The sequence below is a fragment of the Gymnoscopelus microlampas genome (assembly GCF_963454915.1).
Source record: "Gymnoscopelus microlampas genome assembly, chromosome: 3".
NCBI lineage: Eukaryota > Metazoa > Chordata > Actinopteri > Myctophiformes > Myctophidae > Gymnoscopelus > Gymnoscopelus microlampas.
In genome coordinates, this window is record NC_139940.1 from 18479875 (window position 1) to 18505660 (window position 25786).

The 25786-nt window shown below is 39.9% G+C and overlaps 2 protein-coding genes across 2 annotated transcripts; one reads left to right on the top strand and one right to left on the bottom strand.

The window, feature by feature from the left end:
- The first annotated feature begins 2189 nt into the window (after positions 1-2189).
- Positions 2190-16214, top strand: cyp4t8 (cytochrome P450, family 4, subfamily T, polypeptide 8). The gene is made up of 12 exons (XM_084053576.1): positions 2190-2523; positions 5259-5403; positions 6372-6416; positions 6775-6902; positions 7466-7596; positions 8892-9046; positions 9672-9778; positions 10705-10895; positions 11772-11905; positions 12373-12437; positions 12621-12703; positions 14881-16214. The coding sequence occupies exons 1-12, from the start codon at positions 2317-2319 to the stop codon at positions 15044-15046; spliced, it is 1557 nt and encodes a 518-aa protein (XP_083909702.1). The 5' UTR covers positions 2190-2316; the 3' UTR covers positions 15047-16214.
- Positions 16215-16914: 700 nt separating this feature from the next.
- ppp1r8b (protein phosphatase 1, regulatory subunit 8b) lies at positions 16915-25221 on the bottom strand. The gene is made up of 7 exons (XM_084052130.1): positions 25147-25221; positions 24583-24643; positions 23418-23571; positions 22591-22808; positions 20878-21022; positions 19242-19306; positions 16915-18525 (listed from the first exon to the last, which is right to left on the bottom strand). The coding sequence occupies exons 1-7, from the start codon at positions 25197-25199 to the stop codon at positions 18175-18177; spliced, it is 1047 nt and encodes a 348-aa protein (XP_083908256.1). The 5' UTR covers positions 25200-25221; the 3' UTR covers positions 16915-18174.
- Positions 25222-25786: the final 565 nt, after the last annotated feature.

The following is a 25786-nucleotide window of genomic DNA, read 5'->3' on the forward strand; positions in this document are numbered from 1 at the left end:
TTCTTCCTAGCTCATCCCAAACCTGCTGGACATTCAATGATTTGAAGCCCATTATCTTGTTCTTTTCCTTCTACAGTAGTTCTGACATAGTCTGGAGGCCATGTTTTGGGTCATTATCTTGTTGTAGGATGAACCTCTGACCCACTATATGTACGGTATACCAAAGGGTATTGCGTGGCACCCGAGAATGCTGTGGTACAGAGCCCATTTGGTTCAGGGTACCAGTTACTCTGGATCTCTGGACTCTGGATCCATGCTTGACAGTTAGTGTCACACAACCAATGAAGCTGTTGATTCTCGGAATCTGTTGTGGCTTTGGGTCTGTCAAACCTCTTCCTGTCAGAGTTTCCTACAGCTTCTATGTGCCTTTTGATGGTCGGAAACCCTACTCACTGTCAACTTCTGTTCTAGATGAGGGGTAACAGCCTGACTTCTCTCGCTCAGTCTGTGTGTCAGACAGTTCAAAACCCAAAGAGCTGCTTGGTCCCTGTAAAAGTGCTGCTGAGTCCATACACCGTGTGGGATCCCCCACAAGCATGTTTGTGGGCTGAACTAATCACACTGAGGAAGGCCGTCCACCAAAACGTGTGTTTGATCTGCTGCTGCATGGGCATTTTAAATAGATAAGAGATCCTAAGTGAGTGCTGGTGATCTTTTTAAAGATAGCCTACCATTTCTGCCTGAACCGTGCCCCCGATAAACGTGAACTGTGAACTGTGAACTGTTCTACTGTCGAGTGCTCGCATTCTCTTTTTTCTAGAGAACAGCCTCTTCTCTCCAAGGGAACCATGTACCTTTCCTGGGGCCTCTGGGAGCCCCTCTGCCAGAAGATATTGTCGTCCTGCAGAGACTTAAGACAAAGACTGCAGCAGGACTGGAAACTATAGACCACAGATGAAGACAAGAGAACCAAATCAACATCAGAGGAACATTTTAAACATTGTGCAACTCCTAATTCAACAACAACAGTGACATTGTATAAAAACAACTCAACCGATCAAATGCAACCCCCAACCTTTGTTAAGTCACTACTGGGGTCAAATATTGTTCCCATATTGTCTTCAGGGTTGTTTGGAGTTGACATAGACAATGTTTTAATTTTATTTCTTGATTAATTTAAACTAGCCAACTAGCCACTTGCCAATTAATTTCTCCCCACACACATTTCTGTGTTGTCACTGCTGTTGTATCCTAGTACTGACTCACCTCCCCACCCTCCCCGCCAGGCTTCCCATCCCCGAACACGGGCCAATTGTGTTCGCATAGACGCCCGACAAAGCCAGATGCACCACGGTGGATTCAAACCCAATTCTACATTGTATTAAATTGTGTCTCTCTCTGACATAGACAATTGAAGTAGAGCGAGTGACCTGACACAAGTAGAGCACTCATCTGGCCTGAGAAAGAGAGGGGGTGTATTTCCCAGCAGGCAAATTGGTGCTGCCTCCTCCCAAGAATTGTAACGCCACTCCATTAAATTTGCATTTCTTATTGGTGCAACCCAACTAAAATATTTTTTTACAAATAAATATCACTTACACTACCTTTAATTTCTTTTGTATAATTGATTATTGGGTGTTATAGGTTGTGTATAATATAGGAAATAATATTTGCTATTACATTTGTCAATTAATAGCCTATATTGTCAGATTTTTGCCTGGAGTTCAGGGTCACACAGGCTCAGTGGTGTAAAGTAACTAAGTACATTTACTCAAGTACTGTACTTAAGTATAATTTTGAGGTATGTCTACCTTCTTCAGTATTTCCAATTTTCAATACAATACTTCTACTACATCTAAGAGGCAAATATTGTACTTTTTACTCCACTACAATTATTTGACAGCTTTAGTTACTAGTTACTTTGCAGATTTAGATTGTTATCACAAAACATACATTAACCACATTAAAACATACTTAACCACAGCCTTATATTTTGGCCATTTGAAAATAGCCGAATGAGTACTTTTACTTTTGGTACTTTAAGTATATTTTGATGCCAATACTTTTGTACTTTTACTCGAGTACATTTTGAATACACGACTTTCACTTGCAACAGAGTATATCTACATTGCGGTATTGATACTTTTACTTAAAGCAAAACATTTGAGTACTTTTTACCACCACTGGGCTCCAGCTCCACCCACAGTATACAGCATGACGTAGTTATCGCCCTCTGGTGTCACTGTTGTATTATCATACAGATACGCAGCCTCTTGGTTTCAAGGCGACCGTTTTTTTAGTGCAAACAACTTTCATAGCAGCAGATTGAGTCAGGATTTATTTTGAGTGTGGCCCTTTTTCACTCATGAAATAGAAATGGGATTGATTGAAAATGCCAACAGAGCAGCGACATCATGGCTTTCTTGGGACCTGCCTCGCCTGCATCATCTGTTTGCACTGGTTTGTCTGGTGGTCATTGCTTATAAACTCACTCAACTGATCATCAAGAGAAGACAGTGGGTTCGCCATTTGGAACCTTTCCCCGGGCCGCCTGGACACTGGCTGATGGGACACGTGACGGAGGTGAATGTAACTGACTAGAAGAGCTGGAAGTGCAACGATCATGTTGCAGAACTTTGTCGTGTTTGTTTGTGTTGCGAACAGTGGTCTAAAGTAACTAAAAGTACATTTACTCAAGTACTGTACTCAAGTACAATGTTGAGGTATTTTTTATTTTACTGGAGTGTTTCCAATTTTCAGTACTTTTACTTCTACTCCACTCAGAGGCAAATATTCTACTTTTACTCCACTACAATTATTTGAAAACTTTAGTCGCTACTTTGCAGGTATAAGTTATTATATTATAAAACATACATTAACCATTTTAGCCCTATTTTATGCAGGGGAGAGTGGGGTAATGTGAGACACTTTTTACATTTTCTCCCCTCTAGGTGAGCTAAAATGATATATCAGTAAAATGTACACATTTCCCATACATTTGGGATGTTTCCTAACAATGGAAATTATCAGAATGTATTCAAGACAAAAGGCAGTGAAAATATGATTGTTTAAAAAAAAGTTTTCTGGTGTCTCACTTTACCCCAGGTCTGGGGTAAACCGAGACAAACCAGAAAAATCAATGGGGTAAACTGATCGACTTACTTTTTTCAGTTTAAAACTACCATAAAAACACATGTTCTAACAGTTAGAATAGCTAGCTTGACAACCACACATTCCAGAACTAATGTCAGACTAGTAACAGAATCATGGCAATTGGTCATTAAGCACATTTTGCTCTACACAATTGGAAGGTGTCTCACTTTACCCCAACCGAGACAAACCAGTTTTAACCAATCAAACCAATATTAGATTATCAAACCAATTGGATTATCAAACCAATATTAGATTAAACTATGTTTAAGTACTAAACTTAACTTTGAGACAGTTTCCCACTGTACCCCAAGCCATTTGTCTCACTTTACCCCACAGCCACATTTTGGTGAAAAGGACCACTTTTAGCAATTCTGGCTAATCTTCAATTAGTATTAATCACATGGATGTATAGGTTTGTAGTTCATCAACATGCATGACATAGGTTTTTCTACCTGAATCAATTTTCTTTGACACAACAGCTGATTATGTTGACAGCCCAAAAAAATACTTTTACATGCAAAAAACATATTTTAGTGAAAAAAACATGCTTACTACAGCACAATGAGGTCCTCTCCTCCATGGTAAGTGGGAAATGGGAGGGGCTTAAAAATCTAATGGTCATATGACCACACAGGTGTTGTGGTCAGGTGATAAGGGGGGTGTCTCACTTTACCCTGTGTCTCACATTACCTCACTCTCCCCCATAGACTATTTGAAAATAGCCGATCTACAAGCTCACAGCATGTTACTTTTGGTACTTTAAAGGTAGGGTAAGTGATTGTCTTTTGTTAAAATAAGTGTTAAATAGCTTTATATTCTGATTGAGTGTTTGTTCAGTAACAGGAGTCTCCAAGTCTCTCCAGCTCTTTATTAAACAGAAAATGCATTTTCAGGTCAGGATACCAATTTTATCGAATCAGGACAGAGAACTCAGACAGGATACAGATTAAACAAGTGAAATTGTAAGTGATGACACAGAGAAATGAGCATGCAAAATTGGAACTGGAACACTATAAACATGAAGCTGATAAATGGGTACTCTCTCCTGATTGCTGAAATGTTTTCACCTACCAGAAAATGTATTGTCTGTCTATCAGAGAGCTGGAGAGACAGAGAGACCCCTGTTACTGAACAAACACTCTATAGCAGGGGTCTTCAACAGAGGGTCCGGGACCCCTAGGGGATCCTCAGAGTTACTACAGGGGTCCGCCAAATCTTTGTGTGATATGATTTTCTTTTTTTTACCTCAACCACTTGAACCCTAACATCCCTTTTCTGAGGAGAACATTAGCCAAAAATAGCAGATCTACAAGCTCACAACGCCTCACGCTGCGAGGCGTTGTGAGCATGTAGATCGGCTATTTTTGGCAAAGAGGTATAGGTGTAGAGGGGAAAAAAGAGCAGACCAAGTAAACAAAAACAGTTTAATCTAAAACACAATTTTATACGATATACAGTAGAGGGGGTCCCTGCTTGATCTCTCTCTCAGCTAGGGGGTCCATGGCCTGAAAACGTTGAAGACCCCTGCTCTATAGCAATGAGTACTATCAGAATATAGTGTTTTAACCATTTAACAAAAACCTTTTTGTTTTAACCCAAAAATATCACTTACCCTACCTTTAAGTACATTTTGATGCCAATACGTTTACTCAAGTAACATTTTGAACACAGGCCTTTTCTCTTGCAACAGAGTATTTATTTATTGTGGTATTGCTACTTTTACTTAAGACTACTTCTTCCACCACTGGTGTCTGGTCCACGTAAAGGGATGTTGACTTGTCTTTGACTGACACACAGTCTGCAGGGAAGATGCGTCACTGGTTTACATAGATAGTAGCACCACATCACCTCAAATGGGAATAATTGTCTCGGCCTGGCGGGTTGATATTAACCCATTAAGACCTGAGGCCGATTCTAAAAAAAAAATAATGAAAAAAAGTCTAAAAAATATTTTTTCACGATTTTCAAAAATAGCAGATCTGCTATTTTTGAATAGCCAAAGCAATCTAAAGTGACACAGATGCGCTCCAGGTCTTAATGGGTGTTAAATTAATTAATTAATTATCTACGTTACCCTTTTGTGCACAAGTGACGTTATATCAGTGCTAACTGCTAATATTAGAGGATCATTTAAAATGGGATACATGTTCTTGCTTCACTTGCAGTTTAAACAAGATGGGACAGACATGGAAAAGCTGGTGACGTGGGGGGAGCAGTACCCCTTGGCCTTTCCAATGTGGTTTGGTCCCTTTGTTTCCTTCCTCAATATTCATCATCCAGATTATGTGAAAACCATACTAGCAACAACAGGTAGGTGTGTGTGTGTGTGTGTGTGTGTGTGTGTGTGTGTGTGTGTGTGTGTGTGTGTGTGTGTGTGTGTGTGTGTGTGTGTGTGTGTGTGTGTGTGTGTGTGTGTGTGTGTGTGTGTGTGTGTGGGAACGTATTATGGCCTTGGGATATAACTGTCAACTTATTGTCCTTGTGTATGGGAGTCTGGACCACGTCCACAAACATGTGCTCCGCGGCATGCAATTAGGAGGATTGCAAAAGACAAATGCAAAAAAGTTGCCTAAATACTGTTCTGTCTCAGCTATTATGGGCAGTCTGTCTATCTGGAGAAGGCGATGTTTCATTTACCCTTGAGTGGCAAAAAAAAAAAAAACACAACTGTTGAATTTCTGTATATAGTATGTCATCAATTCGTTATCTTTTTTCCTCTGTGTGTTAAGCATGTGCAGCAGTTGTATCTGGTTTGCCCGTATAATATGACCTTCTTCTGATCAATGTTTGGATCTATCATGTATTGCACTGATCTACAACAGCCTGTAGCCGATCTACAACGCATCACAACACGTTGCAACACGTCTCAACGCAACATGTTGTAGATCAGCTATTTTTGCACAATGCTGGCCTATTATTGACACACCCAGAATAGGGAATTGAGTCATCGCATGAACAGAATCATATCAAAATATTATTTCCTCTTTGGTGTGTGTGTGTGTGTGTGTGTGTGTGTGTGTGTGTGTGTGTGTGTGTGTGTGTGTGTGTGTGTGTGTGTGTGTGTGTGTGTGTGTGTGTGTGTGTGTGTGTGTGTGTGTGTGTGTGTGTGTGTGTGTGCGCGTGTGCGTGTGTGTGGGGGGTGAGAGAGAGAGAGATTGTTATACGTGTTCTTTGTTACACACCCTATGTTATTTAATCACACCAGTGGCCAGTGCAATACATGAATCACTTTTTTAATAGCTGAAAAACATTTTCTGTTTTTTTCCTTTTCTCAATAGAGCCCAAAGATGATATTGCATATAAATTTCTTCTTCCATGGATCGGTAAGACAATCTCGCCTTTTCCACAACTATCAAAGCTTAACTGGGAATCTGAATGATATTCACACTGTATAAGAGATCTGTAATTATGTGCCTTTATACAAGTGTGCCTATTGTAGGCATCTACTGTGTTTTACGTCAGCAACAGTTATTTTGAACTTGATGTGTATTGTTTTGTGAGTGCACTGTAAATTTCCGACTTAACTACTTTCAACCTGGACACCAGGAACAAAAATGTTCAACCTGGCGTCCCTATTTTTATTGTGCCAGGAAGTATAAGATAGGGCATCAGGGGTTAAATTAACATTGAGGATTTTACTGTGTGTGAGCTGGACATTTCTTCATGTTTCTTGCTGTCTAGGAGATGGTTTGCTCACCTCAAAAGGTCAGAAGTGGTTTCGCCACAGAAGGCTGCTGACACCAGGTTTCCATTACGATGTTCTGAAGCCATATGTAACGCTGATGTCAGATTCAACCAAAACTATGCTGGTATGGTTACATCAAAGCTACAGTCCAAAGATGAAATAAATCATGTCATCTATAAATGGAAATAGAAATAACAGCTAAATTCACACATTCAAATTGTATTTATTTTATTTATTTTATTTATTTTATTTATTTTATTTATTTTATTTATTTTATTTATTTTATTTATTTTATTTATTTTATTTATTTTATTTATTTTATTCGCTTATTATCCAACAGTAAAACAGATAGAAACGGTTCATAATGTTGCTGGAAAAAAGGGAAATCCCACACATCTCAGTTTTGACCATCCATAATAGTATACTGTATGTGCATACATAATATAACATACGTGAAATAATAATGAATTAATTAGATTGCAATAACTAATTAACTAATAATAACTGATTAACAAGGTTATAAGGTTATATTTATTTAATTTATCACAGAACATAATTTCCTACACACTTTGGGTGGATTTGAGTGTCTGAATAACTACATGTGGGATAAGAGGCATTTGTTGATGTTAATTTCTGCCCTTTTGTCCAGCTCCTATAGAGGTAACATCTGTTCTTTCCCCCTTCCAGGACAAGTGGGAGGGTTACGCCAAGACCAACGAGTCCTTTGAGCTGTTTGAGCATGTCAGTCTCATGACACTGGACAGCATCATGAAGTGTGCCTTCAGCTGTGAAAGCAACTGTCAAACAGACTCAGAGAGGTCAGTCAGCCAGTGAGCACAGTTCCATGGTCATTTTCTGACCTTTTATTGTTGACTTCATGCGTCTTGAACCACTTGGGAACATTCTGCAAAAATACCAGATCTACATGCTCACAACTTGTGACAAGTGAGCTTGTAGCTATTTTTGGCGAAGAGATTTGGAAAGCGGTCAAAGTGCAGTTGTAACTCAAGTCCGGCTCTCTAAGAGTAGAGAGTTTAAGTGGTTAACCAATAACTACATTAACCCTGGCGTCCCTATTTTGGACACATTTAAAAAAAACGTTCAACAAATTTAAATTATACATTTTCAAATTAAAATAACACAAAAATAGCTGATCTACAAGCTCACGTCGCATCGATTGTCGACACGTTGTGAACTTGTAGATTGTCCTTTTCCGCTATTCATAGTGTAAGGCTTCTTTTTTTGTACTTTGTTGTGTCAAAACATGTTAAGGCAATACCTCATTAAGTACATTTTGAGTAATGTACTTAGTGTAAGTAAAAAAACCTTCACCTATACAAAAAAGGGGATAAACTAAAATTAATTTCATTCATGTATCCATATACATATATATCCTTTCTGAGGAAACAAACACATAATATATACTTAACCCATTTAGACCTGTTGCAACATATACGTTGTTATACCTTTCAATCCGGGAGCCACCTCTGTCTCATTAGTTGTTGCTATACATATAGCAACATAATTGTGTTTTTTTTTTTTTTTTTTACGTTTTCAGAAAACTTACAGTAGGTTAGGTTTTAGAAGCCGTTTTTAGAATCGGCCTCAGGTTTAAATGGGTTAATACAATTTTTTTAAATAAAAAATAACAAAAAAAGGGGTGGATATGGTTAGGCTTTGTTGTGTCATTTTGATATTATGTCTTCTGTTTTCTTTTCTTTCATTTCTTTTGTTTCTGAATACTTGGGGGTTAAAAAAGTATGGTCCTTCGAGTGGTTCATTAATGTTAAATAATCAATTTATATTTATTTGAAAGATAGAAACACCATTTTTTCCATTAATTTGTCTTCCACTTTTTCCAGCCAAGACGAATAAGGCTTAAGTGCTTATGTTCATGTAACGTGGTGATGTTTTTCTGTACTTTCTTTTGTACTCCTGCAAGGATGTAATTTGTTTCCTACACGGAAAACACATTCATCAATTTGATGCAAAGTCTCCAACTTGAACGTTTTTCAAAGTTTATATATAGTTGTGATGTTTTTATTGTAGGTTTATAAGATGGTTTATTGTATAGTGGAGCCAAATTGAACTTGTGTTTCTAACATATTTACAGTGGAACAAATGCATACATCAAGGCGGTGTATGAGCTCAGCGACCTGGTTAATCTGCGTTTCCGGACCTTTCCATACCACATCGACGCTATTTTCCACCTCAGCCCACATGGCTTCAGATATAGGAAAGCGTGCAAGGTGGCTCACAGTCATACAGGTAGGCTGATCTTCATCCGATGAGGACTTGTTTTCCATAATGATGTGCTTCAATTTGGGGGGGTGAGCTGTTTCCTGAATTCCATCGTACCATATTTCTGAAATAAATGGGATGTGGGTTTTATTTTAGTTTGTTTCAAAGGAATGCAAAAGGAGCTGTGGTTGAATTTTGTGTCAGCAGTTATTTTTGTTACCGTGCATATTTTCAGTGCATTGATGCTAAAGAATAAGAATCACCTTTTATTGACACCTCACACAATTACAGGTGGAAAAGAGTGGGTTCTTTTTTGTGTGCAGGCTCTCAACAGTACAGTTACAGGAATAGTTAGAATAGATAAGAGATAATAGAGAAGTAAGAAACACAGAACAAGTCTAAGAACAGGAAGGCACAATCAGCTAAATCTACAGTAAACAACATTTTACTTTGAGGTGTATTTCACCACCTGTTATGTGACTTCACCCAATCATGTTCACATGGGGCGCGTTCGAAAATACAGCACTGAGCGCACTGGCCAATACAAACTAATAGGCGAGTGTGCTCCGGTGCGTAATTTCCGAACGCACCCCTAATGTACACCTGAGATGAGCACATTTCTAATACACTCCCATGATTCATTGCTTTGTAGAGGAAGTCATACGAAAGAGGAAAGAAGCTCTTCAGGATGTAAAGGATCAGGGCAGAACCCAAACCAAGAAACACATGGACTTTCTGGATATCCTTCTGTGTGCCAGAGTATGTCACATCCTCAGTACCTTTGATTTTACAATATTATTAACCCTAGAACACTAACGGTGAATATTATCACACCATCACTAACGTTGGGTATGTTTTACCCAATGTAATATATTCAATGTAAAATACTTCTCATCGGCCTCGGCCGTAGCGTGACGGTCCAGGCACCCTAGGCTGCAATGCCAGCCTGACAGCAAGTCGCAGGTTCGACTCGACGACCTTTGCTGCGTGTCACCCCCCATCTCTCTCCCCATTTCCTGTCAGCCTACTTACCCTATCCCTCTCTAAAATAAAGGCATAAAAAGACCCCAAAAAAACGTTTAAAAAGATTATAAATACTTCTCATCAAAAAATATTAAAGTGCAACAATTCATGATAAATTGAGGTACTCAATATAAATAAAAAGGGAGCTGGGAACTTCTTCTTTGGTCCACCCATTCCTGAGACATGTGTGCCTTGTCCAGTGAAGGCACAGTCTCCCTACATGACTGAAAACTGTGGGATCACTATCACTAACGTTGGGTGAAGATCACCCAATCCTACACTCAAACCTGCCTTTAGATAAAAAACAGGGATGGGGGCAGGGAAACAAGCCTACCTTTGATGATGCCACTGAGCAGCCTGAAGATACCCAAGGACCCACCCACCTCAGACATCACAATGAAAATCACATAACCATAATTGTGTGGGTGAAAATCACCCGACATTAGTGTTCTAGGGTTAAATGCTATTATACAGTACACATTCAAACATGGACCCGGGTTAAACTATCAGTCTGGATTTTGAGGTGTATTGGCAAAGAACCACAAGCCATCTATGCCATTTTTGTTCAAATACATAACTTATTTCCTGTGTTTTTTGGTATTGTTTACTATATTGAACGTCAGGCACTATTCCAACCTACATTCTTCCCATATTTTTCACAGGATGAGGCACAGCAGGGTCTGTCGGATGAAGACCTCCGGGCAGAGGTTGACACCTTCATGTTCGAGGGCCACGACACCACAGCCAGCGGCGTCTCTTTCACCCTCTACTGCTTAGCCTGCAACCCGGAGCACCAGCAGCTCTGCAGGGACGAGATCCTACATGCCCTGGATGGAAAGGACACAGTCGAGTGGTACGGTGGTCACTGTGTTAAGACTGTCACCATATTGTGGAAGTCGATGATTATCTGATGAATCTCTTTGTCGATAACCTCAAGTGCACTTACAGATGATCAGTTATCTCCGACTAGCGCCTACTGATATGTTTGGGGCAACAGCATCGAGAATGGCTGCAAACAAACCTACGCCTACTGCTTTGAAAACCAGTCATATCACCATCCCAATATGATGGACCGTGCTAAAGTCTTTTCATTGGTTCTGCAATGCAGTTGTAACTTAAATTTCCAAATTGTGTCCGCACCCAGTTTTAGCCCATACATTGAATTTAGATCACCAGATTGTTTATTGTTAATAACGGATCCCCTTTAGTCCTCATTGCAGTGAAGGTTACTCTTCCTGCGGACCAAACATTCACACTGAACAATCAAATGGAATTCCACCATTACATAGTTAAAGTAAAACAAAACAAAACTAGAAAAATGTGCTCCTCGGAGAACAGGTCTCCGCCAGGCCAGGTAGTAGAAGTCAATCTTAGCCAATCAGGATGAAATATGAAAACTCGTACTGTCTTGATGACATGACTATAGAGATAATGTGTACCGATTTGCATGATGTTTGTACAAAATCTGTAGGAGTAATAGCAAAAGAATATGTTTAACAGAAATCGGCCTCCTGGTGATGCTACAAGGCTACATGCCAACCTACACTACTCCAGATACTGATACCAGATGTACCGTATCAGTAGGCGGAGATCTGTGATTGTCTAGCTATGCGAGACTAAGTGCACCAGGCATAGAACGCAAACTCGAATTATTGTTATTTTCCCAAAGTCATTGAATAGCTAAAATGGTCTCTGACATTGACATAATAGGTATCTGCCTTGTTTTTAGGGAGGATCTCAGTAAATTCCCATACACCACCATGTGCATAAAGGAATCCCTCCGTCTTTACCCTCCTGTACCGGGAATGGCACGAAAGATAACCAAACCTATGACCTTCTTTGATGGAAGGAGTGTGCCGGAAGGTAAGTGGAGTATTTGCTAATTACACACTAATGAACAGAATGGAATGGAGTTTGTCCAGATCGCTGTTTGCTGGAGCCAATTAAAAGTATTTTCTTTGTCATGAGCTTGCTAACCTTTTATCTTGTAGCTCACCTATAGTATAAGATATAAAGATTAAATATTAACTTGTATTTGTTTTCTCTGTAGCGGCGCCACACACGGTTCAATGACCCGGTTTTCATTGTATTGCACCATTTCAGCTTTGTACTACATGCACGTAAACTACTAGCAACTCCATTGCAATCTTGCATAATTTAAATACTGCAATAATAAAATAGTAATAAAAAAAAGACTGTCAGTATATTAGTGTGTACTGTAATGACAAGTTACCATGTCAAAGCTGCAGGGAGGGCCATATCATTTCACAGTTCACTGTTTGTTTCAAAATAAATCATATTTTTATTGAATTTTGTTTACGTCTTTGTAGGTTGTCTCGTCGGCACCAGTGTTTATGGAATATCTAGGAATCCAACTGTCTGGGAAAACCCTCATGTAAGCACACCCTCATTACTGGTTCACCAAAACGTCATCTTTACACTGTTTTAAGACTCGCACCAGACAGCAAGCCGCTCTAACTCCATTTGGGTTCCATTTGTACACTCTTTGGAATTACTTGTATACATTTTATTGTGTTTATTGTGTTGAACACTATCCCCTTATCTTGCATTCTCAAAGGCGTTTGACCCACTCCGTTTCCTGCCCGAGAACACCTCAAAAAGGTCACCCCATGCCTTTGTGCCCTTCTCTGCTGGCCCAAGGTTTGTCCCCACAACACCCTGTAACTCAGATACTATATTAAGGTACCTTGTGGTTTGGCCGGAAAGACGGGTTCTCATATTACTAACTATGGTATTCACTGGCTATTCATTTACCGTACCTCGAGGGAGGCAATAAAACAAACAATAAAGACGTTGTTAGGTTTTCATTACAGGTTAACATAAACAATGCAAGTTATGAAGTATGTGAAACAAGTGATCCAAATGGTAAAACAATAAATACATATGTATTTTCACTAAAGAATAAAGTAAACCTTTAAAATAATATAGACCATAATCGCTGTTACAGTCTCAAAGGGCTTTACAAACCACTTTAACCCTGGCATCCCTACTTGGGGCATGTCATTGTAGGCAAAACATATCAAATATTTTCACAATTTCTTCAATTGATTTCTTTTTTATTACAAGTTTTTCATAAATAATATACTATATACAAGCTCACAATGAGTTGCAATGTGAGGCCTTGTGAGCTTGTAGGTCAGCAATTATTTTCATACATTTTTGAATAGGACTTAAGTGGTTAAAGGAAACCGCCAAAGCACTTAGACCCTCAATCAGGCAAGGAAAAACTGCTTAGAAAAATGAAAACGTGGCTTAAAACATGGTAATCATTACCTAACCACCCACACACATTACCAGGTATTGTTTAATTTCAAATTGAATTATTCTACTTAAAGGAATAGTTCGCCCAAAAAATTACTTATTTTCTATCAATTACACATCCCATAAAACCTTGAATTCATGGAGATTTTTTTGTTTTTGTCACATTCCTAAGCCAATAATTTGATGACTGTGTGTATTTCCGGTAGGAGACACAAAGAGTCTCCTTTGTGTCCCCTACCGGCTACATTAGCCGGTAGGGGACAGTAATCAAATTATTGGCTTAGGAATGTGACACTAACAAAAAAAATGCCATGAATTCAATGCTTCATGGGGTGTGTAATTGATATAAAATAAGTAATTTTTTGGGTGAACTACTCCTTTAAATGGTTTATTGGGGCTCCTTACGAATTGCATTGTTTGTTTTTAATGTCAATAATTAAAGTAGCTATTCTTCTTAATACATAAAAAAAAAGTGATCTACGTAGTTAGTGGCAGTGTCTGAGACAAAAGATGCTGACTGAATGCGTGTGAGCGCGCATGCATGTCCGCAACTGGTTTCGGCCCACATCAAGTCACCATTTGACCAATTCGGCCCCGACCCCAAAATGAGTTTGACACCCCTGGCTTAGACAAACCCCTTGAAGGGGATTAATAAAAGGAAGAAAACTTGAGAAGGATCACAAAATAACGGACCTCCTTCCAGTGAGGACAGGTATGCAAAAGGTGCAGAGAGGGCAATATCCAAATGCAAAACAAACAAAAGCAAAAAAACAAAAAACAACTATTATCAAAGCAGTCAACTGTCAACCCTTCTGCAGCACCTCAATGTTCTGTATCTGGATAGGGCAGTAATTATGGCGATTTGAATAAGATTTGAATCATACAGAATGGAGCCTGTGCTTGTCATTCAAATACTAATCTCTCAAGAACAGATTCCGAGCTGCGCTACTGAAATTCAAATTCAGTAGCGTCAAATTCAAAGGAAAAAAACAGCAGAGGGTGAGGGTGCTGTTTTTTCCTTTTTTTTGACGATGGGTTCTCTGATTGTTCAAATACCTACATACTCAGTTGGGTCTGTTCCTATTCCCATTTGCATGCCCTTCTCTCAAGGCTGTGTGCTATAAGTGAAGCAATATACCAGAATTGCATAGTTAACCTCGCGTCACCAGCCTTTCCACCGGGGAGGAAAGCCTGGTATTCGTTCTAAAACTAGCCATGTGATCCGGTTTAGAAAAAAGGAAAACCGGAACCGGTGGTTGGTTCCGGTTGGCGTCACATTGTTTTTATTCCCCACATAATGCGAATCAATTAGTCGCACTACGAGTTAACAAAACAGTTACACCAAACTAAACAAGTTTTAAACTAGGGGAATCATTTTGGAGGTGCATGGCGCCGGTGGTTCGGGTCGTGGGTTCCGGCCACCTGATGGTGTAAAGTTATTTGCGCTCCGACCGGATCAGAAACCCGAAAATGGTATTGATCCCTGGCTAGGATTAGTACTTCACTGCTCACATTGTTCTCATTGCTATTCCTTTTATTTGTTCTTCTTGCCATAGGAACTGCATTGGACAGAACTTTGCCATGAATGAGCTGAAAGTGGTGGTGGCCCAGACACTGAGGAGGTATGAGCTGATAGAAGACCCCACCCAGAAACCCATGGTTATCCCCAGACTTGTGCTCCGCTCTCTTAACGGCATCCACATTAGGATCAAACCTGTGTAACCAGGGGCAGAGCTAGACTCTCAGCACAGAATGGGCAGAGAACTCCCAAGGGGCCCTTCTGATTTCATTTCAGAATTCATGACTGTATCCAGTAAAGTAGTGTAGCTGATATCCTACCATGAACACAAATTGTCACTTATTGAGCCAAGCATGCCACAAGACAAGCTTGTTCTGAAGTCAGAAAAAAGAAGAAAAAAAAAAACGGGTTGCCATACAAACCAAGGACAGCACACGTTGCTCTAGAGTCTACATGCATGGATTGAAGAATGGTTCAGTGTCACCGCTGATGGAGTGACAGGCGATGCACCGTGGAGGATTCAAACCCGTCTCCACGCTGGTGGGCAAGAACCTTACTAGCTGTCGTGGGCATAACTTGGTTAAATAAGCAACTCAAGCCCAGATCGATGCCAGCATGTTATCATGTTAAATACAAAATTTCCAATGTTTCTGGCAAAATTCTTAAATGTTTTTTCTTTAGTCGGTACATCATCATTGAAAAAGAATATAATGAAAAAGTACCAAAAACAGCCCTTCCCTAGTGAGCCGTGGAGCCTGGGGTGCTCACACTCTTCGCCCTCGCGGTAGCACTGCTACTGCGTGTAACCCTAAAGGGAAATTCAACAAATCCAGTCATATCTGGATGTTCGGGTGGCACTAACACGGTTAGTATAATGTATGTGTTACAGAAATAACCATATCTGACACAGACATACAATACAGTACATATATTATTTTAGCTAATGTTTATATTTAGTTTGAACTCACTATTAAAATTGTGCTTGGCCATCTGAGAAATGTGAGGTTTATATATTTGTCATGTGCTGATCAAGTCTATTTTATTATTATAATAACACATACAGTTACGAAGGTTTTTTAAATAACAAAATAATTGTAATGGAATTTTACACTAATTATAATTGTCATTTTGACTTGCACTGTAACAATAATTGAAATGGAATTTAACACTAATTATAATTGTCATTTTGACTTGCACTGTAACAATAATTGAAATGGAATTTAACACTAATTATAATTGTCATTTTGACTTGCACTGTTCTATGTTTTTGATGAGTCACACTTTGCACATTGTGAAACATATTTAATTAAATGTTTACTCGATTAAAAGCACTTTGTTTTTTCAAAGAGTGAATAATAAATGTAACTTCTATTCCCACAATCTTCAACTCTCCATATGATTTACCCGCCAACCCTGTTTCAGGAGGAGCTACTTGTTGGTTGTGTATACAGTGAAGCTGTTTTGAGTGTACTATGTGTTACCTAGGTCACTATAGTCTAGGTCACTATAGTCTATTCTCCATGGTGCGCTTGATGGATCATACACACCAGCTGCCAACAATGTCAGAACATCAACAGATTTTCCTGGCAGAGTCATGGTGGGGCTTATTTTTGATTGGTTTGTTATTGCCTTGCCTTTACCCCAATAAGAGAAGCACCAACACTTCAAAAACAGACTTCCAAAGTCCTCTCAAGACACCTGTCAATATTTACCTCTGGTGTCCATTATTGTCTTTGGATAGATGTTCTCCCAGTGCCAAGGACATTGTATTCTTCACCAGTGTTGCAATACTACTTGAAAACCTTTAAAAGGTTAAAGGTGGAACAAACTGTCCAGTTTTACAAGAGAAACATCCAACCTAAACAGGGGCTTGGAATGAAAGGCTTTCTGTCAGGGTCAAAGGTGGAATAAACTGACCAGTTTTACAAGTGAAACATCGAACTTAAACAGGGGCTTGGAATGAAAGGTTTTTTGTCAGGGTGTGACCCGCAGTGAGTAAATAGATCTGATGTAAACTCACAACATAAACCGTCTCACTTTAACCAGGAATGAAAATATTCAAGTCAAGGAGCTACGAGTCAAAGTTTCATCTTTAAAAATTATTTACAGTCAGTTATGATTACAAAATCCACTCGTCCAAATGTAGGCCTAAAGTTTGGGGCACAACGTCAATACAAAGCTGATACAAATACAATAACTTTATGGACAAAGTAAACCCCCTCTTTTTAATTTGGCTTTCAGAGATCAACCTTCTGATTGCAAGAAAGGTGTACCATTTGTGTCAATTTCCAAAACTGTGTATAGCCTGACAAACTGTCAGTGGGTCTTCATAAACCTTTATATCCAAATTCGGCTTAGTACACATACGGTACAAACTTAATGTTAAATGTACAGTACTATGTAGTGCACAGCATAGTTGAAATGCTGTTTTGAATGCCTACATAACTATTTCACATTCAGTATACCAACACAGCTTACTAGCAGGTAGCACGCACACAATTTGGATGAGAATACTAGCTTGTTTCAACAGAAAACATTTGTATCTTTGATTTCTGTGCACAAGTCACCATCTAGTGGCCAGCAGGATAAACTCCCCAATATACGTACTTCCTGAATTAGGACATGTTGGCCTAACATTGAAAACCAAGATGATGGCCACATTATTTCTTAGAACGTCTTGATAATAAAATAAAGTTCCTCTTTTGATTAAAACTGAACTCATTTCATATCCAGATGCTTCAGTCGTTGACAATTCTACATCTCGTATAAAAGCGTTTTATCCTTGCTCAATAGTTTATCAAAATACATCAAAATAAAAAGGTAGTGAGTGAGCAAAAAAAAAAAAAAGTTCAAACATTTGTTAAGTTGGAAAAAACAAAAACAATACAACAAAACCATACAGTATAAAAGGATTTGTAACTCTGAGTGACACTATATTCACGATGCCTGACAATGGCGAGTACGCCAAACCAACGCTCTGGGGCACAAACGCTTGCTGACAACTCTTAGAAGAATTTACTCCAACTCCACGCCATGGACAAGATTCCACAACATTCAGAGCGACTCACGGGACTCTCTCTGCAGAGCTACAGATGATAGCTTACAATCCCCAGGCAATTGGTGGAATGCCTTTTGAACAATGTATATATTTATTTATTGTGATGATGGAGTAACCAAAAAAAACAAACGCACACAACCGAACAAAGAGAACTATATAAAAGAAAATCATATCTGAGAGGCGAATGACTCCATCCTCTCATCAGGTCACAGTCCCTGATGTCACAGCTGGTAACCTGAGTCAGCCCCCTGTGTGTGGGGGGGGTGGGAGGGATCAGATAAGTAGGGAGGGGGTGGGTTTCTTGCCCGGCCACGCCTCTTTGGCGTACTTCTTCTTGCGTGGCTCGTTGTGGCTGTCGGGGAGGTAGGGGCCCATGACGGGCGTGGGGTTGAGCTTGACGGGTGGCTGGGGGGCCCCTGGGGCAATGTCCACCTCCGGGGCCGGGTTAGGGAAGAGGTGTGGGAGCCCTCCCAGGATGGTGGCCCCTGAGGGGGCTCCAGTGGGCTGATTCTCGTGGCTGGTGGGGGGCAGGTCGCCATACAAACCGCTGTTCAGGCCATAGTGCATGCGTTTCGAGGCGAGGTCGTCAAGTCCTAAGGTGTTTTGTCCCTCAACTCTCCGTTTCTGAAGACAACAAGAAAGATGAAACAGCCATACATTTATACGGTCAACATTTCTCATCAATGTAAATGTATTAGCTTAATAAATGTCATACATAAAAGTATTTAAAAAGATAATAAATGTCATACATTATATTATATTATTAGTTTAGAAGGATATACTGGTATATTCATAAAATATGGTCTACATTTACCTGCTCATTAGGTCATAAACGTATCAGCCTAGTAGTATATGCATTATAGATTACGGTATAAATTTTATTTGGTCAGTAGGCATGCATTACTCTTTCGCTTTGAACTAAGCACACATCACTTTTTTGCTTCGCATAGGCACACGTCACTTTCACTTTCACGATTAAAAACAGACAATTTCACAGAAAGTTTGCATGCCTGTACCTTTTTATGTGAAATGAAAACAAAAGTAAAAGTTACTTAATTTGTCAAAATGTTCAAGTTTATTTGTCAATTGTACAAAGAGTAAGTGTACATTGTAATGCTTGGTCCCCGAGCTTCTCATGCAACTTAAGGAAATATTAAACAAAAAAGTTAAAAATATTTCTATTTACACAAATAAGTAGAGACTGTAGAGTAGAGTAAATGCCATCCGCCTTGTTTTTGGAAGGGGTCACGTACAGCACAATGCAGCTTTATGTTAAACTTAAAGATTGGTTAGCACTATGCCTTCAATTTCACCGAGCATGTAACAGAATCAACACCTACCTTGATAGGGACAACAGCAGTCTGCACCATATTCCTGAATCGACCAACAGAGGGGTCCACGTCCTCTGCAATTATTTAACATGAAAAAAATCAATATTGTTGCCGTGATCCTCACCACATGCACAATTGCACATCTGGAGAAATGTGTTCAACAGGCACATTTCTTGATAGGAAGCTATGACAAAAGTATATCCATTCCATACGATGTTATTCAAGCTAAATGTTGATCAATTTGTAAAGCTATACAGACATACACCAAAATATATCAACTACCAGTCACATCATTTACAGTTGACTCATGTTTGTCATTCATGTTTCACATTTTGCATGGGCTTCGATATTTCTCAATGACAATTGGCAATTACATGGGACACTAATATTCCACTAATAATCAGAATGACAGCTCAATGAAAATAAAAATACATCACTTAAACACCTCAATTGGAATACGATCCGGTCAATCTGATTGTCCATGTAAACGCAGTCATTGTTACAAGTACAGAGAGCTTAAGTTGTCGGGATTGTGGCACAGTGGTGGAAGTGGGCCACAGTGGCCCTCATTTATCAACGCAGCGTATAAACCGGCGTATATTTTTCCATATATTCGGCCGTACACCAACGTCGAAGTCACATTTATCAACGCATCCTACACAGCTGATCCGAGCTTGCACTTGGTCCCAGCATTGATAAATGACACGGCTGAAACGAGCGTCATTTAAATAACACGCCCTTAAAATATTCTCAAAACGCCCCGATTTTACGACATGAAGACGAACCAGAATACGACCAAAGACATGAAAAGCCAATAAGAAACAGTCCCCCCAGCCCCCCCCCCCCCCCCCCCGCTGGCCTCGCCGCACACGCACACGCCTCTCTCTCTCGCTCTCTCTCACCTCTCACACACACACACACACACACACACGCGCCCGCCCAACTTTGTCTTTCATGTCCGTGTCCGTAGCGTAGCGGTACATGAGACTCGGGCGGAATGCAGTGATTCCGTGCCGCCACGTTAATATTGGAGCGTCGGGTTTATATATCCTTAACCCAGCCAGGTTGTGTAGCCTACATAACTCTCTATGACATAACTCCATAACATAGGACAAGCTACTGTAAGTTTGTAGACCTCACTGTCCATGAAAACGTGGCCGGGACTCCCGGCGCAAAAGCGCTCGTATATTTTTGAAAATAGCAGATCTACAAGCTCACAACGCGTCGCGATGCAACGCTGGCTTGTGAGCTTGTAGATCTGCTATTTTCAATACAGACAGATCTACAATCTTATCTGAATGACTGTTAAAGCAGTTTGTTTAAATTACTTTATAAAATGATATATTTTCACAGCCATTATTTATTAGTGTAGATATACACATTTAGGAGTGGATTATGTGTCCAGATGCTTGTCAGACAGTCAGACAATGGTGCTCCGCAGGTCTAGAATGGAATAAATGGGTGCAGCCAACGTCAACAACTGGTCTCGACCAGACGTGAGATCTCAGCGTACCGTAGGATAAAGCCCACGTCAGGATATATTGATAAATGCCGAAAATTGCGGTGATTACGCCGTACGCTCATTATTCGGGCTGCACCACGTTGATAAATGAGGGCCAGTGTCACTTCAGCGTGCCATTTGTACCTGGGTTGATGATGTCATCGTCCTCGCTGAAGGTCACCCTGGAGTTCTTCCTCTTCCTCTTGGGCCTCTGGATCTCTAGGTTTCCCTCCTCGATGGCCAGAGTAGAGATGCGTTTGTTGTGGGCTGTGTTGAACTCTGTCAGATTCTGTTCGAATGTAGACAGGGGTGAAATAACATTAACATGGTCATTGTCAACCTTTTGGGATAGAATAGGCTCTGTGCATAACTGTAGTCCTGGGTTTCCAGAAGGTGGCATACCCGTGTCTTGTTCATTTTCCCATATTGGCTCGGCAGCAGTTTAGAACGGCAAATACACATGAAGGTGTCATTTGTGTTTCCTGTTCAAATCTGCTGCCGAGCCAATTAAACGAAGCTTCTGGAAACCTGGGACTACAGTTATGCACAGAGCTGATAGGTGAAGGGTTCAGGCTCAATGACCACTTAAAAACCCCTGAAGGTCCCTAGGCTGGTGGGGGGAGTGTAGTGCCCAGGATCACTTAGCAAATTGGCACCGGGTGAAAAAAAAGGGTTACAAAAACAAGGGATAAAAATAATAACATAAAAACAAATAAAAAAACCCTGAAGGTGAATGACATTGCCAACTAGGACCGTTGTAAGCAGGGCAGGAATTTCATGGAGGTCATGAAGGCCAAGCCCGCCATTGCCCCTCAGTTTGGCCTTCTGTCCTTCAAAGAAATGATATACCACGAGGCCACAGTGGCCTTGATGCCCTGTCTGATTTAACCGCCATCTCTTTCCTGTAATCTTCACAGACACACCCTGCTTGTGTAGAACAGGACGTGAAACGTTTGTGGTCAAACGTGAGAAGGACACATACAACTGAACTAGACTAAGAGTGTAGATTTCAAAAAAGGGTGACAACAAGGGAGGCGAAAAGGATGATAAAAAAAGAGTTATGTCATCTGCCAGGTGCAAAGGCAACTCAGACTGTCTATGTGACTTCTGAGACACGTAGCATATGCTGTATTGAGAATTGTAATTAACAATTGTGTCGTCTAATTTAACACTACAAAGCAAGTCCCATTTCACCTCATGATATCAACTGGACAATTTCACATGATTTTCCAGAGATATTGTGATATCTATAGATATCAGAAGATGGTCTTCTGGTTATTGTGATTTATTTATTCAATTTTTCCCCATATCACCCAGCCCTAGACTATCATAACACATTCTTTTTGTTTTCATGGATTTGTACTTGGTAGTTGTCCTATATTGGTTCCTCCGTCATCGGTGTGTGAGAAAGGCGTGTTGGAGAAAGGCGCTAAACGTATAAATGCACCATTAACCATTTGACAAGTAGTAGTAGTCATAGCCGTGGGAAGTGGGGGTGCTGAGGGGGCTGCAGCACCCCCTGAAAATAAAGTATGAAAAATTAAAAAATGTAATTAAAAAATAATTATATTAAAAAGAATTAAAAGCATTTTTGCATAATGTGCCTGTTGTTGTTGGTCGTTATTTGTGGGGGATTTAGTGCAATAAGTGTTCTGGAACCGAATTAAACGAATTCAATTAACAGAACCAAATTAACCGAATTAAATTAACAGAATAACCCCAGAAACCGCAAATTTTCGCGCACGTTAGGCACGCATACAGCACATAGGCTACCTCTATGATACAGCACCCGTAACCTACAGTATAACGTCTTCCCACGGCCCTGATAGTAGTTCACAAGAAACTCCACAAACTTACTTCTAACTCCGTCTCTTCCTCTGGGAGCCCAAGCAATCCTTTCAGCTCCTCGTCCTCTCCCGTCTTACTGTCTCCTGTTGTGGTCGATCCCTGGGTCTGGGGCTTCTCTCTGATGGTGTAGGTCCGTGTCGAGGCCCCAAAAGATATGGTGGAGTCTATGGGAACCTGCTGCGGTTTGTGGGCCTCTAGACGAATATGTCCAAGGAAGGTGCCATGTGCTAAGAAAGGGCACGATCAATCAATTATTTCTATATGTCTAGACAGGTTTCTGTTTAGTAAAATCACTGATTCAGTTTCTGTTTTGTAAAATTCAGTGATAAATGATTGACACTGCGGGTGGCAACAACTGCAGTTTTAAATGTCATACATTGCTTAGAATATTGTATTGTATAATTCAGTAATTCATCTGTATTCAAGATGGTCATACATTTAACCCATTCAATCCGGGAATGGATTGGCTATTCAAAAATAGCAGATATACAAGCTCGTAGCCCGGCAAAATATATATTCTACAAATGTCTTATACATCCTAACCGTATGTTGCTAAATCAGTGGTTCTCAAACTTGTTCATGTCAAGGAACCCTAAAATGATATGTATTTGGCCGCGGACTCCCATCTCAAAATATTGTGTTCCAGGGACCCCCCAGAAGCAAAGATTTGAGTTACAAATGTTCGCTTTAAAAATATATATAATCAAAGATTTGCACAAATTTTCACGATTTTATAATAGCCAAAGAAATCTAAAATGATGCGTTCCCGGATTGAATGGGTTAAAAAGCAGCGTGTCAACAGCTGAGTTACAATGCGATTTTGAATGCTTTCTTACTACTGTTGAGGTCTATGAGGAACAGCCTCTTCAGGTGTTTGTGGTAGACGAGAGCAGCATGTGCACGAGAGCATGACTGATGATCAATGGTAAAGTCACACCAATCTGGGTTCCTACCAATCAGGTAGTATTTCTTCTCATCTATGATAAGTTTCTAGAGAGAGAGAGAGAGGGGGGTGTTCAATGATTCAAACAATTCAGAAAATATGGCATTAAAATATCGGCACTGTCCCATGGATCCGATGTGGTTATTATGTTTTACTCACACAACGTCTCAATACTTTTCATTGGTTCAATATTTATAACCACTTTAACTTTAAAATGTTATCAAAAATAGTAAAATTGCAGATCTACAAGCTCACGCGTGGTGAGCCTGTAGAATATGGAGATACTAACAAGGTTTCTACCTGACATCTGTGCCTCTGAGTCATAACTCAACAGTGTCGCTTCCCACTGAAAAGCTTAAAGATCAGGGCTGACTTTGCTGTAGCACCTTTTAGAAACCTGGGCAGCCATGGAACCCATCCCCAGTGTGTGGTACTGGTGGTGAGGACTGTCAGGTGTGTATCTGGTGCAACTCACAATGGACTCGCTCCATAACAATCTACTTGGCACATTGAAATTTGCCTCAAGATTATTTTAATCATTTAGTTAAAGGTAATGGACGTTATTTTAGTTGTTAAAACAATGGGTTTTTTTTGTTTAACATTAAATCTCTATATTCTGATAGTAACATGGCATATTCCCGTCTCCCCAGCTCTTTAAAAAGAGAACATTTTCAGGTGGGTTGCCCAATTTCAGCCAATCAAGAAAGTACCCATTTATCAGCTTAAAATGTATAGTGTTCCAATTCCAATTTTGTCTGCTCACTTTCACTTGTTTATCCTGTATCCTGTATCAGTTCTCTCTCTTGATATGACATTGGTATCCTGACCTAAAAAAAATGCTTTTTCTATTTACTGGAGACACAGGGAGACCCAGCTGGTTACTGAACAAACACTCTACTCTTAATGGTTGCCATCAGAATATAGACCCATTTAACACTTTTATAATAATATTTGTATAATACTTTCATTTATTTTAACAAAAAATACATAACTTCCTTCACCTTTAAGCAGTTAGTAAATGCAAGGCTGTAATAGTAGAGGAATATATGTGTACTTACCTCTATGAGCTTATCCCCCTTCATCACGTCTAGATGCAGCCCTGGGGGCGGTTTGCCTGCCCTGAAAACAAAGCAACAACAACCTAACCCTTTAGTTTCAACACGGAAAAAAAGAAAGATCATCGACCTGAACTTCTTCAGCCACAGATCTAATGTATGGCGGATGCATGATGGTCTACATTAATATTTCATCCGATCTGTTAGGTGTAAAAGATCCTAATGTTCGTCTGCGTGTCTGTCTGGCCTTTCATTCATTACACAGAAGCGTACAGTGGCGTCAGCGTCGTCTTTAATTACTGTTAGGTGGATCCTGATGCGATCACAACGTTATAATATGACAATATATAAAACTGAATACTATGTTGCATGTTGCGTTACATTTGTATCGTTACTAGTACTGGGTTAACGGCTAGTGGGCTAGCTAGCTGCACGTCTGCCTGGAGTGTGCACAAATGGCTCCTCGGCCAGTCGATATCAACTAAGTAACTTAACGATGGTTAAATTTGCAGTAAATAACGCTGAATGCATTTGGCAATATAACTTTGGATGGCATGATTTGCTCACCATGATGGGCAATCAAAAGGTGGAGCGGTTTCTCTGATTATTTTAGCCGCCATCTTGCTTCATGTTCTAAACCCGAAGTGCATGTTGGGTAAAAGAGTCCACACTGCCAGTTTTGTTTCAGTGGGAGTTGTAGTCCCCAGCCAGTGGTGGAAGAAGTACTGACATTTACTGCAATGTATAAATACTCTGTTACAAGTAAGTTCGGAATTAAAAATGTACTTAAGTAAAACAAAAAAAAAGTAAAAGTACAAAAGTATTGGTACCAAAAGTTGAAAGTAAGTACTCATTATGCAGAAGGTCCCATTTCACAAGTTTTAAAATGTATACAAAGTAGTGGAGTAGAAGTAAAAGTACAGAAAATCGGAATCACCCCAGTAATGTAAAAAATCCTTAGTTACTTTACACCACTGGCCACAGCCACAACGTCTTGACCAGAACTGTCTTGCAGGGGTAGGATGATGGGATGTTATAATTCAATTATTACTACAGGTCTCTCTTGTGGAATATCAAACATATACATTTTGTAATATTAGTTGGGTCATCTGTGGCACTTCCGTGACCGTGGAGAGCGAAGGTCCGTTTCTCAATGGATTTGTCATCTAGGGGGGTTATTAAACAAATCTAGCCGGGGTGTATTTTT

Coding starts and splice junctions, on each gene's coding strand:
- cyp4t8 (XM_084053576.1), top strand. CDS start 2,317: ATGGGATTGATTGAAAATGCCAACAGAGCAGCGACATCATGGCTTTCT. Junction 6,903..7,465: donor ATTCAACCAAAACTATGCTG/GTATGGTTACAT, acceptor TCCCCCTTCCAG/GACAAGTGGGAGGGTTACGC. Junction 12,438..12,620: donor CTGTCTGGGAAAACCCTCAT/GTAAGCACACCC, acceptor GCATTCTCAAAG/GCGTTTGACCCACTCCGTTT.
- ppp1r8b (XM_084052130.1), bottom strand. CDS start 25,199: ATGGCGGCTAAAATAATCAGAGAAACCGCTCCACCTTTTGATTGCCCA. Junction 23,572..24,582: donor AGGGGGATAAGCTCATAGAG/GTAAGTACACAT, acceptor CTCTCTCTCTAG/AAACTTATCATAGATGAGAA. Junction 22,809..23,417: donor CCTCATAGACCTCAACAGTA/GTAAGAAAGCAT, acceptor GCCCTTTCTTAG/CACATGGCACCTTCCTTGGA.